The following is a 16,914-nucleotide window of genomic DNA, read 5'->3' as shown; positions in this document are numbered from 1 at the left end:
TCCTATATATCAACACCAATTCAAAAGTTTCTATGTGCAGCAATCTTATGCTTGAATTAGTTAATCAGAAGCTTAAAGATTAAAATGTTAGTTAGGAAAAAATGTACACTCGATTTATTGGGCACCATCCATGTCTGGATTGAGGACAATTGACATTGGGTAAAAAATAAAAGTAAACTCCCCTTTCTTCAGCTTGGAGATAGGCTTGAGAATTAACACCTATCAAAATCTCAAGCCCTCTCTTAATTGAGGGGGAAAAAATCTAATTCAGACAATTCATTGGTGTTTTAAAATTTTTGAATTCTAGTATTGGATAATCAGAAATTCTGGTACAGAGATTGTGTTTTTAGAGTTTCTTCTAGACATGTTTTTTTCCTAAGGTTTTTTTTTTTTTAAACAAAATGTCTTTCCTAATAGAGGTCATGGAAGAATTACCTCCCTGTGTAAGTGCTTTTTCTTGTGTAAAACAGTAGCTGTGTTTCTGGACCATGACCACAGAATAAATTTTATCACATTTGATTAAATAAAAGTTCCAAAAGATTAGTTCCTATTTTTTTCTGAAAATTAAAAAAAAAGACCTTTCTCCTGTCATTGCAACTGGAAAAATAAAGCTGGTTTTAGTCTTTACAGAGTAATACATTAATCTGTTATGTGAACACACTTATTCCTTTTTTCTCCCTTTACACAGTGATAGAACTCTTGCCTAAATAGCCATATTAAGTGTCTTTGAGCTGCTCCAAGTTCTGGGAAGTAGATAGTAGTAGACCTCATTGTTTATATGTGAGAACACAAATATAACATTACTCAGAAGCTCCTGTGATTGTTAGAATCAAAAGCATTTTCTAAACTGAGAGATAGGTAGGTAAACCCATTCTATGAGTAATCCTAGTATATCTAAAACAAGGTTATAACTCAAATAAAAGCACATCTTCTAGGTTACAGGTAGTTCTGACAACACCTTGTTAACATTTTCTTTTGCCCTGTCCAGTTGTATTTGTCATTGGCAGTAGAATGTACAAGAAGTTCCAGCCGCAGGGTAACATCATGGATAAAGTAGTCAAGTGCATTGGTGTAAGTATCTCAGCATCTCTCTCTCAATGGCACCCTTAGTCAACCCAGAACCTTCCACTTCCATCAAATTCAAATTCAATGATGTGTTGACTTTCCTTTAAACATTTTATTAATGTTCTTTACTACAAGGGTGGGCAAAAGTAAGTTAAATTACCCACCATCATTACCTAAAAGGTATATCACAAATAAGGATATGAAATAATAACAATAATAACAAGACAAATAATATAAATAAATAATACAATGTTTAATAAATAAATAACATTACAAGAATAAACTGTGTTTTGCATACTCACAACTGTAAACCCACTCTTGCCCACCCCTGTATTTTGTTTGATAAATTGATGTTTCTTATAAAACTCACCACATGGGAAAGGACACAACAGAACTCAAAAAAGGGAGGGATGGCAATGACTCTTGAATTTATAATATCAGTAGTCGAAGAAAATCAAATCAAAGTGACTCTTCACCTATCACAATGGTAAACAAAGCCTGCCCTTTGTGGGGAAGCAGAGAAACAAAAAATGAGGAGGCATGGTTTGCTGCACATTGGGAGTCTGAGGCACTAAAAATGTCAGTTAACCAATCCTACTTTCAGGAATCAGACTAAAAAAGTAACTTTTATGAATGAACGCAAATTCATATTCTAAGATTATCAATATAATATTTAAAACTACCAAAACAACAACACAAAACAAATATTTACAGCAGCAAAACTTTAAGTCCTCCAAATTGCGGATAACAGGAGAATAACACCTAACTTATACAGCACATCTATGCCGTTTTATGCAGCCATGAGAAGTCTTGTCTTCAAAGACTATCTGGTGACAGAAACATGCAGAATATGAATTCCTCTATATACATCTACATGGCGTATGTACATACAGGACATTTAAAGTCAGGAAATAAGTGGTGAACGTAGGAATCTTTAAATAATGGAGTCAAATAACTTTTCCCCCTATTTCCTCCCATTTTTTAGTGAATATGTATACATTGTATAATCAGGGGAAAAAGTGTCGCCTATTTGTAAAAAAAAGTGTGTGGATTATTTTGGGGATGTGAAGGCAGACTTAAAGTAATGTTAAGTCACTTACATTCCCTTTGCCTGGCTTTATCGCATTAAATTACACACGTGCACTGTACTTCATGAAATAAATGTGTCCTTTCAGGATCAAAAACATTATCTTCCCTTTCAGCTATTTTTTTTTCCTTTTGTACTTTAACAGTGATTAAATCAATTCCCTTCACAAATGTTTTTCCAAGCTAGGAGGGGATCTTACCAATGATCTCTCCATGTCCTTCCTTCCCTAGTAATTGACAACTTAGTTCAAACGCCAAAAGAACCACTTCAAGCTCTTTAGAGCCTTGAGAACTATATTGCCCGGCATCCAAAATCAGCCCACAACTTCGAATTCATTATTGCCTTCTAGTCATATGCATGTTCCCAACCAGCCCCACCAACTCCTTCCCTTGCTGCTACATAGTTATAAATGTGCTTCACTTTTCCTAAGAGCCTCTTATTAATAAGGAATCTTAGAAAACCCTAATTTTATGACAGGTGGGTCAGTGTTACTTAGTTATATTTTTCTAATCAGTGTTACCATATTTTAAAACATGTTTGACTATAACTTTTACTTTTATTTTTTTAAATTTCTAAATCATGTTTATTCTACTACAGTTGTCTCAATTTTTCCCCCTTTACCTCCCTCACCCATCCCACCCTAGCCCCCACTCCCACAGTAAATTCCCACTCTTGTCCATGTCCATGGGTCATTCATAAATATTCTTTGTCTAGTCCCTTCCCCTTCTTTCCACTATTGTCCTCTTTCCTCATCCCCTCTGGTCACTTTCAGTCTGCACCATGTTTTCCGTGCCTGTGGTTTATTTTGTTCGTTAGTTTATTTTGCTGAATAGAGTCCACTTACAGGTGAGATCATATGGTATTTGTCTTTCATCAACTGGCTTATTTCACTTAGCTTAATATTCTCCAGTTCCATCCATGTTGTCGCAAAAGGTAGGAAAGGTAGGAATTCCATCTCTCTCTCTTTCTTTTTTTTTTAAATGCAGATTGTTTTTATTTATTTTTTAAATGTCAAAGTTAATTATAAAATATTTAAAAATTTTTAAACCATTATAACGTCTCAGCAATTAAGCCAACATGACGCCAGCAAAGAAATAACCAAGTAGATCAATGAAATATAATGAGCATTCTAGAGACAAACGTATATATCTAACAATATAATATATGATTAAGTTAATATTTTAAATCAATGGGTAAAATAAGGCTTATTCAACAAATAAGGTGCATGGACCACTATTACTTGAAATGAAACAAATATAGAGCCCTATTTCACACATTATACAAGAAATATTCTGGTGAGTTAAAAATCAATATGTAGAATCTAAGGAGTTTTAGAAGAAAATAGAACTAATATTTTTATGACCTAAAGTAAAATATTCAAACCCAGAAGCTGTAAATATTGACAATATGACTATATTAAATATTTAACTATATAGTAATATATATATATAAAAGTTAAAGGACAAGGAATAGAAAAGTATGTGTAACACATCTAAAACATGGTTAATAGGTTTTATTTTGTTTTTGCTTTTGTTTTTATCTTTTAGGGAAAAAAGTTCTACAAACCTTTAATCAATAAATGGATAAAGAATACCAAAAGGTCATTGAAAGCTTTTTTTAAAAAAAAAATAGAAATAGGCAAGAAATATGCTAAAACAGGTTTAGTTTCAACAAATAGTAAAGAACGATTAAAATAACATCATTGTCACAATCAGATTAATGAGTATTAAAAATATTGGTAATATCAAGCATTGGCAATTGTGAAACAAACTAGGTATTCATAGAAACATTTTCTTCACCTTAAAGCAGTCCCTTTAGCATATTTTGCAGTGCTGGTTTGGTGGAGGTATACTCTTTTACCCTTCTTTTGTCTGGGAAACTTCTTATTTCACCTTCCATTTTAATTGAGAGCCTTGCTGGGTAGAGCAGTCCTGGTTGCAGACCTTTGCTTTTCAATACTTGGAATATTTCTCGCCATTCCTTCTGGCTTGCAGTGTTTCTGTTGAGAAGTCAGCTGCTAGCTGTATTGGAGCTCCCTTATATGTTACTACCTCTTTCTCCCTTGCTTGCTTTAGGATTCTCTGTTTGTCTTTGATATTTGTCATTTTAATGATGATGTGTCTTGCAGTTGGCCTCCCTGGGTTCCTCTTGAATGGGACCTTCTGTACTTCCTGAACTTGCGTGACATTTTCTCTCCTCCAATTAGGGAAATTTTCCATCATTACTTTTTCAAACAGGTTCCCTATCCCTTCCTCTTCTCCTTCTGGTATCCCTATTATACAGATATTATTACATTTCAGGTTGCCCTGCATTTCCCTAAATGCCTCTTCATTCTTTTTGAGTCTTTTTTCATTTCCTTGCTCTTTCTGGGAGTTTTTTTTCTACCTTGTCATCCAGCTCGCTGATTTAGTCCTCAGCTTCATCTAGCCTGCTTTTGATTCCTTCTACTGTGTTCTTCAATTCAGAAATTGTATCCTTCATTTCCTCTTGCCTCTTGTTAATATTTTCTATGTCATTTTTCATGCTGATATAGTTTGCAGTAAGTTCTTTGTAGTTTCCCTGTAGTTTCTGGTAATTCTTTCCGAGCTCACTGAGTTCATTAAGCTTCCTTAGAATCATTGTTTGGAGCTCAATATCTGATAGTTGACTTGCCTCTATTTCATTTAGTTCTCTTTCTGGGGATTCCTCCTTTCCCTTCAGTTGGGGAGGTATTTCTTTGTATTCCCATTATTTGTGAGATTCTTCTCTTTTGCTTCTGATTCTTAAGTTGATCTGTCCTGATTTCCTGACTTTGTGGTGTGAACTTCTATGGTAGGAGACAGCTGTTTTTACTCTCTGGATCTGCCTCTGAATATGTCAGATGTTGTCCCTCCCTGACCTTAGGCAGTCTGTCGAGACTTCCAGGAATCTACTGTTTGTGGCTGTCTCCTCCAGCTGTTAATTTAGTCACTCTGCACTCAGAAGGCTGCCTTAGACAGCTCAGGGCAGGGCAGAGTACCTCCTGTGGGCAGGGTTATTGGGTCCTCTCACACTGCTGTCGTATGGGGGAGGAGTCTGCATTGGGATCCCACTGGCTACTCTCTCCATTCTCTCCCCAAAGCCTCTGTCCCCAGCCTCTCAAATGTCACCAGACCTCTCAGCGCCCCCTTTAGCCAGAGATCTGCTGTCTGTGGCTGCCACTCTGCGCTCAGCAGGCAGCTTAGACAGCAGAGGGCGGGGTGGAATCCCAACTGGGGGTGGGGCTATTGGGTTCTTTGACACTAGTGCCGCTCAGGGGGAGTGGTCTCTGCCTGAGCAAGATGGCTGCTGCCGCATGGGGGATGAGTCAGAACTGAGATCCCGCTGGCTACTCTCTCAGTTCTCTCCCCAAAGACTCCTTCCCCGTCTCTCCTCAGGCATCTCTAGCCCATTCTGTCCCCAGCTTTGTTGGAGACTAGGGTAAGAGGCTGCAAATGAAAATTTATGTGTTGGCCCTTTAACAGTTCTTTGCAGCTCCAGCCGCCTGTCTCTGGCAGAGAACAACCCTGCCGCATTTCACAGCTGGCTGTTTTCTGTGTACTTTTTGAGCTCTTGTGCTGTGAGCTAGAGATCCCCGCTTTTGGTTTAGACCCCTCTCTTCTCAGGGGGTCCAACTGGCCATTTCAATATCCTTCTGGTGCTGCCACCTTTGGGCGCCCCGCCCACCTTCTCAAGTCTGTACCACACTCCTTACCAGTTAGATTGCACTAAAGCCGATTCTTCTGTCTCCAAGGTTACAAGGCTCCTTTCTCGCCATTGTTCAGTTGTTTGTTCCAGGTGATTTCTCCCCAATTTAGTTGTAATTCCAGGTTGGTCCTGGGAAGAGGTCAGTGTGTCTTCGACTCACTCCTCCACCATCTTTGTTCCTCCCCCTTTATTTTTTTTATACATCCATTTCTGTGTAGTGGGTTCTCACTGTCCTTTGTGTAGCTATAATTCATTTATTATAGACCTTCACTATCTGATATGGTAGCTATTAGCCACATGTGGCAATTAAACATTTGAAATGCAGCAAGTTCAACTGGGGAACAGAGTTTTTAATTGGATTTCACTTAAATTAAATTATGCAATTTTTAAAATTAATTTATTTTTCCAAATACATTTGTCTCTGCCTTCCCCCTCACCACTTTCCCTTGCACCCTCCCTTGTCTCCCTCCCTCAATCCTTCCCCACTTTGGTTTTGTCCATGAGTCTTTGCTAAATGTTCCTTGACTTTCCCCTTCTCTTCCTTTTCCTCTGCCCACCCCTTCCTCCTTCCCTCTTGTCTCTGTTGGTTTCTTTTCCTTTCAGTGTCACTGGTGTTATTTTCCATGCATCTTTGTATTGTTGGTTAGGTTCCGCTTATAGATGAGATCATATGGTATTTATCTTTCGCCCCCTGGCTTATTTCACTTAGCATAATGCTCTCGAGTTCCATCCATGCTGTCAAGAAGTTTAGTAATTCTTTTTTTCCTTCTGCTGCGTTGTATACTGTTGTGTAAATATACCACACTTTTTTGATCCAATCATCTACTGATGGGCATTTAGGTTGCTACCAACACTTGGCTATTGTAAATTGTGCTGCTATGAACATTGGGGTGCATAAGTTCTTTTGAATTTGCGTTTGGTATTCTTAGGGTATAGTCCCAGCAGGGGAATCACTGGGTGAAAAGGCAGTTCCATTTTCAGCTTTTTGAGGAAATTCCACACTGCTTTCCACAATGGCTGCACCAGTCTGCATTCCCACCAACAGTGTACTAGGGTTCCCTTTCCTCCACAACCTCGCCAGCACCTGCTGTTTGTTGATCTGTTTATGATGGCCATTCTGACCGGTGTGAGATGGTACCTCATGGTGGTTTTGATCTGCATTTCTCTGATGGCTAGTGATGCTGAGCATCCTTTCAAATGTCTCTGGGCCCTCTGTATCTCTTCCTTGGAAAAACATCTGCCCAGGTCCTTTGCACATTTTTTGCTTGGATCATTGGTCTTCTTGGGGTGTAGTCGAGTGAGTTCTTTATATATCTTGGAGATCAAACCTCTATCTGATGTATGATTAGCGAATATATTTTCCCATAGGGTTGGCCCCTTTTCATTTTGCTGATGTTTTCTTTAGCTGTGCAGAAGCTTCTTATTTTGATGATGTCCCACTTGTTTATTCTTTCCTTTATATCCCTTGCTCTAGGGGACATATTGGTGAAAAAATTGCTGCATAATATATCTGAGAGTTTCCTGCCAATGTTCTCCTCTAGGACTTTTACGGTGTTGCGACTTATATTTAAGTCTTTTATCCATCTGGAGTTTATTTTTGTGTATGGTGTCAGCTGATGATCCAATTTCAATTTTTTGCAAGTAGATGTCCAGGTCTCCCAACACCATTTGTTGAAGAGGCTGATATTACTCCATTTTATGCTTCTGTCCCCTTTGCCAAATATTTCCCATATAGACCTGGGCTTATCTGGGCTTTTTATTCTGTTCCACTTGTCTATGGGTCTGTTCTTGTGCCAGTACCAGATTGTTTTGAGTATGATGTCTTTGTAGTATAGTTTGATGTCCAGTATTGTGATCCCTCCTACTTTGTTTTTCTTTCTCAAAATTGCTGCGACTATTTGGGGTTATTTATGGTTCCATATAAATTTTTGAAATGTCTGTTCTATATCTGTGAAATACGTCATTGGTATCTTAATAGGGATCGCGTTGAATCTATAAATTGCTTTGGGTGGTATGGACATTTCGATGATATTAATTCTTCCCATCCATGAGCACAGTATATGCTTCCATTTATTTGTGTCTTCCTTAATTACTTTCTTCAACGCTGCATGGTTTTCTTCATACAGGTATTTTACTTCCTTGGTTAAATTTATCCCTAGGTACTTTATTGTTCTTGTTGCTATATTGAATGGTATTTTTTTTCTGATTTCTTCTTCTATTTCATTGCTGGTGTACAAATATGCCTTTGATTTCTGAATATTGACTTTGTACCCTGCTGTTTTGCCAAATTCACTTATTAGGTTGAGTAGTTTTTGGTGGAGTCTACAGGGTTTTCTATGTACACTATCATGTCATCTGCAGACAATGATAATTTTACTTCCTCCTTTCCTGTTTGGATGCCTTTTATTTCTTTTTCTTGTCTGACCACTGTGGCTAGGACTTCCAATACCATGTTGAATAGAAGTGGTGAAAGCGGACATCCTTGCTGTGTTCCCGATCTTAGTGGGAAAGCTTTTAGTTTTTGCCTGTTGAATATGATGTTGGCTGCAGGTACTTCATATATGGCCTTAATTACGTTGAGGAATGCCCCATTTATTCCCATTTTGCTGAGTGTTTTGATCATACATAGGTGTGGTACCTTATCGAATGCATTTTCTGCATCTATCGAGATGATCATGTGGTTTTTGTCTTTTCTTTTATTTATGTGATGTATTACGTTTATTTATTTGCGTATATTGAAACATCCCTGCATCCCTGGGATGAATCCCACTTGATCATGGTGGATAACCTTTTTAATGTATTGCTGGATGTGGTTTGCCAATATTTTGTTGAGGGTTTTGGCATCTAAGTTCATCAGCGAAATTGGCCTGTACTTTTCTTTCTTTGTAGGGTCTTTATCTGGTTTTGGGATTAGGGTGATGCTGACCTCATAAAACGAGTCTGGGAGTCTTCCGTCTTCTTGGATTTTTTGGCATTCTCTGAGGAGGACAGGGGTTAGCTCCTCCTTAAATATTTTGTAAAATTCTCTTGGGAAACAGTCGGGTCCAGGCCATTTGTGTGGCGGGAGTTTCTTGATGACTGCTTCAGTTTCCCCAGCTGTTACTGATCTGTTCAAGCTTTCTGTTTCTTCCTCCTTCATTGTTAGAAGATTATACTTTTCTAGAAATTTGTCCATCTCATCAAGGTTTTCCAATTTCTTGGCATATAATTGTTCATAATAGTTTCTGATGATCATTTGTATTTCTGTGGTATCAGTTGTTATTTCTCCTCTTTCATTTCTGATATTATTTATTTGAGTCCTCTCCCTTTTGTCCTTGATGAGACTGCTTAAAGGCTTGTCGATTTTATTTATCTTTTCAAAGAACAAGCTTCTGGATTGGTTGATCCTTTGAATTGTTCTTTTCATCTCTATGTCATTCAGTTCTGCTCTAATCTTGATTATTTCCTTCTGTCTACTTGCTCTGGGATTTATTTGTTGTTGTTTCTGCAGTTCTTGAAGTTGTAGTGTTAGGTCTTTTATTTGAAGTGTTTCTATCTTTTTTAGGTAAGCCCGTATTGCTATGAACTTCCCTCTCAGGACTGTCTTTGCTGTATCCCATAGGTTTTGGCCTGATGTATGTTCATTTTCATTTGTTTCCAGAAATTTTTTGGTTTCTTCTCTTATCTCATTATTGACCCATTCATTGTTTAATAGTCTACTGTTCAGTCTCCATGAGTTCACAAGTTTTTGAAGTTTCTCTTTGAGGTTGATTTCCAGCCTCAAGCCATTGTGGTCTGAGAAAAAGCTTGGTATTATTTCAATTTCCTGAATTTGCTGAGTCTTTCTTTGTGTCCTATTATATGGTCTCTCTTTGAAAAACTTCCATGAGCATTTGAAAAGAATGTGCATTTTGCTTCTTTGGGATGTAAGGTTCTATATATGTCAGTTAAGTCTATTTGATTCAGTACATCATTCAGCTCCACAATATCCTTGTTGATGTTTTGTTTGGAAGATCTGTCCATTTTTGACAGTGGGGTGTTAAAATCTGCTACTATTAGTGTGTTGCTGTCTATATCTTTTTTTGAATTTGTCCAAGATTTTCCTTATATATTTGGGTGCTCCTATGTTGGGAGTATATAAGTTTACAGTGTTTATGTCTTCTTGAAAGATTCTTCCTTTAAGTATTATAAAGTGTCCCTCTGGGTCTCTTTTTATGGCCTTTGTTTTGAAATTTTTTCTGATATAAGTATTGCAACCCCTGCCTTCTTCTCTTGCCCATTTTTGGAATATTTTTTTTCCATCCCTTTACTTTCAATCTGTGTAGGTCTTTTGCTCTGAGGTGGGTCTCTTGTAGGCAGCATATGAGTGGGTCATGTTTTCTTATCCATTCAGCCATCCTGTGTCTTTTGATTGGGGCATTAAATCCATTTACATTTAAAGTTATTATTGATAGGTATTCATGCATTTTTCCTCCTTTGCACCAGAGTTCCTTTCTTCTCACTCTTTTTCTTCATCTTCTTAAACCAGTCCCTTTAGCGTATCTTGTAGTGCTGATTTGGTAGAGATGTATTCTTTCAGCCCTCTTTTGTCTGGGAAACTCCTTATTTCCCCTTCTATTTTAATTGAGAGCCTTGATGGGTAGAGCAGCCTTGGTTGTAGGCCTTTGCTTTTCATTACTTGGAATATTTGTTGCCATTTCCTCTGGCTTGTCGTGTTTCTGTTGAGAAGTCAGCTCCTAGCCATATAGGGGCTCCTTTGAATGTTACTCCCTGTTTCTCCCTTGCTTCCTTGAGGAGTCTTTCTTTGTCTTTGATATTTGCCATTTTAATGATGATGTGTCTTGGCATGGGCCTCCTTGGGTCCTTCTTGAATGGGGCCCTCTGTGCCTCCTGGATCCATGAGACCTTTTCTTTCCTCAGATTGGGGAAATTTTCCATCATGACTTTTTCAGAGAGGTTCCCTGTCCCTTGCTCCTCTTCTTCTCCTTCTGGTATCCCTATTATACGGATATTATTGCTTTTCAGGTTGTCCTGCATTTCCCTAAATGCCTCTTCATTCTTTTTTAGTCTTTTTTCCATTTCTTGTTCTTTCTGGGAGCTTCTTCCTACCTTATCCTCCATCTCACTGATTTGATCCTCAGCTTCATCTAGCCTGCTTTGGATTCCTTCTACTGTGTTCTTCAATTCAGAAATGGTATTCTTCATATCCTCTTGTGTCTTCTTGATAGTTTCTATGTCCTTTTCCAGGCTGATACAGTTTGCTGTAAGATCCTGATAGTTTCTCTGCAGTTTCTCATAGTTCTCTTTGAGCTGGCTGAGCTCATTGAGCTTCCTTAGAGCCATTGTTTTGAATTCATTATCTGATAGTTCCCTTGCCTCTGTTTCATTTAGCTCTCTCTCTGTGGAGATTCCCCTTTTCCACTTATTTGGGGGGAACTTTTTTTCTTCCCATTTTTGTTAGAGTGTATTATTTTTATTCATTCATTCATTCATTTTTGCTTCTGCTTCAATTGCTCCATCTAGAGTTCCTGACTTTGTGAATTAAATTTCTATGGTAGTAGTTGGGTCTTTTTATTTATTTATTTATTTTTGCTTTACTTTTCTTTCTGGGTCTGCCTCTGATGATGTCAGTTGTTGACCCTATCTGACCTTGGGTCGTTTGTTTGAGACTTCCAGGAATTTACTGTCTGTGTCTGACTCCTGCTTTGGGCAGCTCTGTGATCCCTTTGGCCAGGGATCCACTATTTCTGCAGATGTAATTGCGCGCCTTTTGGCTCCCGCGCCCACTTGTGCCTCTTTAGGGGCGTGTCCTACCTCCGCAAATGGGGACTACGGAATGGGGAGGGATTCTGCTCTGGGGATCTCAAATAATCCTCCAGTTCTTTCCCCAACCCATCTGTTTCCAGTCCCTCCTCAAGGGTCTCTCTGCAGCTGTGTGTCCCCTTTGGCCAGGGATCTTCTATTTCTTCCAGCCAGTCTGCACTCAGCCCCTAGCCCACATGCACACAAGCTGTGTGCGGAGCATGCAAAAGGCAAGTTAATTGATTCTCTTATGCCTGGGTGAGGTGGTAGCTGCAGAGTGTGAGGTGAGTTATGACCGGCGCTCTACTGGCGACCATCTATGTTCTCTTCACAAAGTTTTCCTCGCCAATCTTGCCTCAGGCACCAGCCCACTCTCCTGCTGCCTCTACCCAAAGATCAAGGAAGGTGGCTACCACTGAAAATTTTTGCATTGGCCCTTTAAATGTTTCTTTGCATCTCCAGCCACCTGTCTCTGGCAGACAGTGCCCCTAAGCTTTTCGGGGTTGCACTTTGTGAGTTTTCCTAGTTTCAGCTGCTGTAGTCTAGGAGTCCCTGTTTATGGTTCAGATCCTGTTCTTCTCAGGGGGATCCAGCTGGCCATTTCAATGTCCCTCTGGTGCTGGTGCCCGTGGGTGCCCAGCCCACCCCACCCTCTCGAGCCTCCACCGCACTTCTCACCCGTTCGGATGTGTGAAAGTTGAATCTACTGTCTGTCCGCAGCTCCAAGGTTCCTCTCCCTCTATCGTTCCATTGTTTTCCAGGTGATTTCTCCACTATTTAGTCGCAATTCCAATTTGGTCTTGGGAGGAGGTCAGCGTGACTCCCATTCACTCCTCTGCCATCTTTTTCACTCCATAAATACATAATTTCTTATACATGTATTTCTATATAATGTGTTCTTTTAGACTTTAAAAACCAATACTTAGTTCAGTTATTGGAAAACTTTAAAGTATATTTGGAACAACTTAGGTATATAAATCTACAAACAAATTTTATGAAATGTAAACATGGATCAAATATTTCCAATAAAAATTTATTATTTAAATTAAAATGTGCTGTAAGGGCAAAGTATACCCTGCATTTCAAAGGCTTGGTTTAAAAAAAGAATGTAAAACTCTTTATGAATTTTTTAAAATATTGCTTATATATTAAGATCATGTTTTGGGTTTGCGGGGTTTAAGAAAATGTATTTAAAATTAATTTTACCTATTTCCCTTTTGCTTTTTAATATGGCTACCAGAAAAAATAAATATCACATTATATTTCTATTCAGTGCTATTCTCTGGAAAATAGAGTAGTAACAGAATGACTTTGTTTACCTTCATCTCACACATTCATAATTAGTAAAAGATTAGAAGTAAATGCATGTCATGCATTTTAGCATTGTCACATATATATATATATAACATATATATATATATATATTTTCGTGTATACCATTTTCTATTTTGCTTCTCTCACAAGTTTTCCATTAAAAGAAGTTTCATTGAAATGTGTTTCCCTGATAAAGTAATCAGTTCTATTTTGAAACTTACTTTTTCTTCCTTCCTTCAGTTTGCCATCCAAAATAGGTTTAGGCACCGGAGTAAGGAATTTCCCCAAAGGGAGCATTGGCTGGACTGGGCCAAAGAGAAGTATGATGTAAGTGATCATTATTGCTACAGTGGTCCCAGTGACCTTCCTCTAGAAAGTGAACATCCACAGTTGCAATTCATATTGTTAAGGCTTCATGGACTAGATTATCAGCTGTATGTTTGGAACCTTTATCATCACATTAAGTAAGACTCTGGGAGTGTGATTTTTTTAATATTGAAAAGAACTTGATAAAGAATGAATATAATTTATCTGGAAACAATAATATCTTGTCATAGACTTTCATCTGGTACAATGTACCAATTATTATATGTAATTGTGATTACATAACTTTAGTTTGAATAAAGAAGAGTTAAATGGTGGTAGTGGAATTTACATTTAATGAAATTTAAATATAAATTTGGGTAATTTACCCCCTAAACAGACATTTTCACTCATATTTTAAATAGCATAGGAAGTTTGGTTTTCGAAAGAAATCTGAGGTAGGGTTTTTAGAACTGTTAATCACCACCCAAGTTGTCTCTAGATGCAAATAAGTCTACATTGAAACTAACATTGCTGCTAACTATAACACAAGTCAGGTCTGATTTGTCCCTCCCCTACTCCAATACAGGAGCGGCTTATCTCTCAAATTAAGATGGTTACAAGGGTGATGTTCCTGTACATTCCACTCCCTATGTTCTGGGCCTTGTTCGATCAGCAGGTAATGTGTAACTGTGTTTTTGTACATCTTCATGCAGCAAACATCCTTTGGTCACTACCACGTAGCAAGCCATAGTTAGTATCTAGCTTCTAAAAAGGTTCTCTTCCAGCTTCTCTTTTATTTATTTATTTGATCATTTAATTACATTGCATCTCTCTCTTTAAAAAAAAAGAGAAGAAGAAGAACTCTAGATGCTTCTATCCACATCTCTTTTGCAAAACAATGGAGAACTTAGATGTGGTCAAGGAGCCTTAGGAAAGATTTGATCAACACGTCCAAGACTCTTTTGAATCAAAACTGAAAATAAAGAAATAATTTAAAAAAGAAAATTAAACAAAAAACTGAGAAGAAAGAGATTTTCCTATTGAGGCATCATGGCAAATGCACATATTACCTTTTATGGAATCCACAGAATATTTAAAGTGACAGGGACTTGGTATCTTCCAAGCTAAAATGGGATGCTTGGTTTAGGAGTACCATCCAGGGATGCAAAGTTGTTCTTATTAGAGCAGGGAGCTAGAACCCAAATCATTGCCATGTCACCTCTTCTGTCTCCCACAGTGATAAGATGCATTCCTAGGAATTTTTCAACATAGGGTTAGATAATTCAATGTATGATGTCTACTAATCAAAGTACTAAGATATTATCCCTTTTAAAAACTGGAGTTTCAAAAATTTTTACAAACATGCATAATTTTATTGTGCAGGAAGGATTATTGTAAGGGTAGACCATCTCTTGGGAAAAATTTGAGTGTACACATTAATCTCCTTATTTGTAAGTATGGAATTTAGAACAACATTTTAAAGACCAGGGAAGCAGTTTTGCATGTTGAACACAAAGCAGTTATTTGATTTGGACTTGCACTAGTAATACACTCACCACCTTTTAGCTGTGTGACTTGGGTAATCCCATAACCCTTCTGAAAGGGTAATAATCCATGGCAAGGCTGTGAGGATCAAAATGGAGAACATACATAAAGTAATCAGGGACTGGCATTTATTCAGAATTCTAGCCCTAGCTGGTGTGGCGTAGTCGATTGCACACCAGCCTGTGAACCAAAGGGTCACTGGTTCAATTCCCAGTGTAGGGCACATGCTTGGGTGGCAAGCTAGGTTCCCAACAGGGGGTGCGTGAAATGCACTCACACATAAATGTTTTCTCCTTCTCTCTCCTTCCCTTCCTTTCTCTAAAAAATAAATAAATAAAACTTTTAAAAATAATAATTCTAACAATTAATGGCAATGTAAAAAATATACAATAAAAATGAACTATTTTTAAAAAAGAAAAAGAATTCAAGCAGTGGTGTATTTCATGTCTTTCTATGATGTTCTCCTGGTGGAGTTGATAGATTATATTGAAACATTTACCCCTTTAGTCCCCCATGGAAATAATCATATATACTTGTACAGTCCTAAGTCATCTTTTCCTATAAAATAGGTTGAATGTAATGAAGCTGCCCAGATTTAAATTTGTTATTCTCTTCATGGAATCACATTCTAGGACAGCCTAGCCTGTCAAAAATGATTCTTAGCAATAATAATGTTCTTGACACTATGATGCCAGTAACTATAGAATATCCTCAGGGTGTAAAGATACTTTCATCTTGCAGGCTACATCTTGCTTTCCAACAAGCCTCAGAAATGCATTTTTGCTTTTCCTGAGGAAAGCTTTATCTCAGAGTAGTACTTTGTGGATTCCTTGTGAGGGGCAGGGATACTATATGTCATGTTAACTTGTAGAGCAGAAATGCAAGTTGTTTCTCACCCAATATTACAATGGAACGGGAAGACGAACTTGATATTGAAAAAAATTGTAAATCCTGTAACATTTCAGACTTCCTTCCTGATTTGGAAGAGAACTCAACAATGACTTGTAAAATGTTTAAAACCCAAATGATGCAGTAAACTTATTCATTTTTTAAGGGCTCAAGGTGGACACTACAAGCAACAACAATGAGTGGGAAAATTGTAAGTTTGAGACATCAAGATATTTTACCTCCCCTGATCACTATTCCTTTTAGTCCCTTTGCCTCCTTTCCCCTTCCCTTTCATGAAATTTTCAACACCCAAGATGATCATCTGTGGGAACTAATCAATGAGACTTTTTCCCCCTATTTCTAGGGACATATTGAAATTCAGCCAGATCAGATGCAGGTAAGAGAAAATATTTAAGTTGCTTTCAGAGATCAAAGTCATCTATGAGACAACAGTAACAGTTCATCTTCACTTCACCTGCAGACTGTCAACGCCATCTTGATCGTCGTCATGGTCCCCATTGTAGATGCTGTCGTGTATCCTCTGATTGCAAAATGTGGTTTCAACTTCACGTAAGTGACCTGCAGGTTGGGGATGGGGTTGGGGTGAGGCTCCAGAAGTCCTAAGGCTTTGCAACTAGGCTGCACTCCCTCAGCTCCCAGGCCTCTGTAGAAACAAGTCTTTCTCCCCTCCTACAACACCAACTATATAATGGGGCTTTTAAAGAAATGCATTTGAATTAGATGTCTGTGTGCTGATGTTTCTGAAAATTTGCCCTTAAAACAAAAGGGCTATCTGTAGCAGCCTGTAAAAGCCTCTAATTAAGGCTCTCTTATATATATTGAAATTTGTTCAGAACAGGCTTCCCCAGGATGTGCCACTTTGGCCCATAGAGTATTTTGAACTGAAGGCAATCTAGACCCTGTGGGATCAGGAGAATCTTCTGACCCTCTCTGAACTACCTAGAAGAATCTAAACTGGGGGTCTTGAGCTGAAAACAATCCCAACCCAATGGGCTTACAAAAAAATGTTACCTCTCCCTTAAAGAATTTAAATTTGGGGTCAGTATCAGAAATAACCTTTTATGACTTATCTATATGGCAGGATAAACATCTAAATTACTGAACATCTGCTTTTCTTATTTTGCAAACTGTGCTCTTCCTCTCTGAAGCCTCAAGGCATCTTATATCATTCCTTGACTCAGGATGCCATATATACCTCATTT

At 38.0% G+C, this 16,914-nt stretch overlaps 1 protein-coding gene across 1 annotated transcript in view; it reads left to right on the top strand.

Moving 5' to 3' along the window:
• The window catches only part of SLC15A1 (solute carrier family 15 member 1), a 64,554-nt gene that overhangs the window by 25,223 nt on the left and 22,417 nt on the right, over positions 1-16,914 (top strand). The window contains exons 10-15 of the mRNA XM_054574319.1: positions 989-1,071; positions 13,193-13,279; positions 13,845-13,934; positions 15,858-15,902; positions 16,056-16,088; positions 16,173-16,261. Coding sequence (XP_054430294.1) covers positions 989-1,071; positions 13,193-13,279; positions 13,845-13,934; positions 15,858-15,902; positions 16,056-16,088; positions 16,173-16,261 — 427 coding nt within the window. The remainder of the gene's footprint in view (positions 1-988; positions 1,072-13,192; positions 13,280-13,844; positions 13,935-15,857; positions 15,903-16,055; positions 16,089-16,172; positions 16,262-16,914) is intronic.

This window comes from Pteronotus mesoamericanus, unplaced genomic scaffold (assembly GCF_021234165.1).
Source record: "Pteronotus mesoamericanus isolate MK-2021 breed Mesoamerican mustached bat unplaced genomic scaffold, CSHL_Meso_final contig_26, whole genome shotgun sequence".
NCBI classification, from domain to species: Eukaryota; Metazoa; Chordata; class Mammalia; order Chiroptera; family Mormoopidae; genus Pteronotus; species Pteronotus mesoamericanus.
This window is presented reverse-complemented; position numbering and strand designations above follow the sequence as displayed.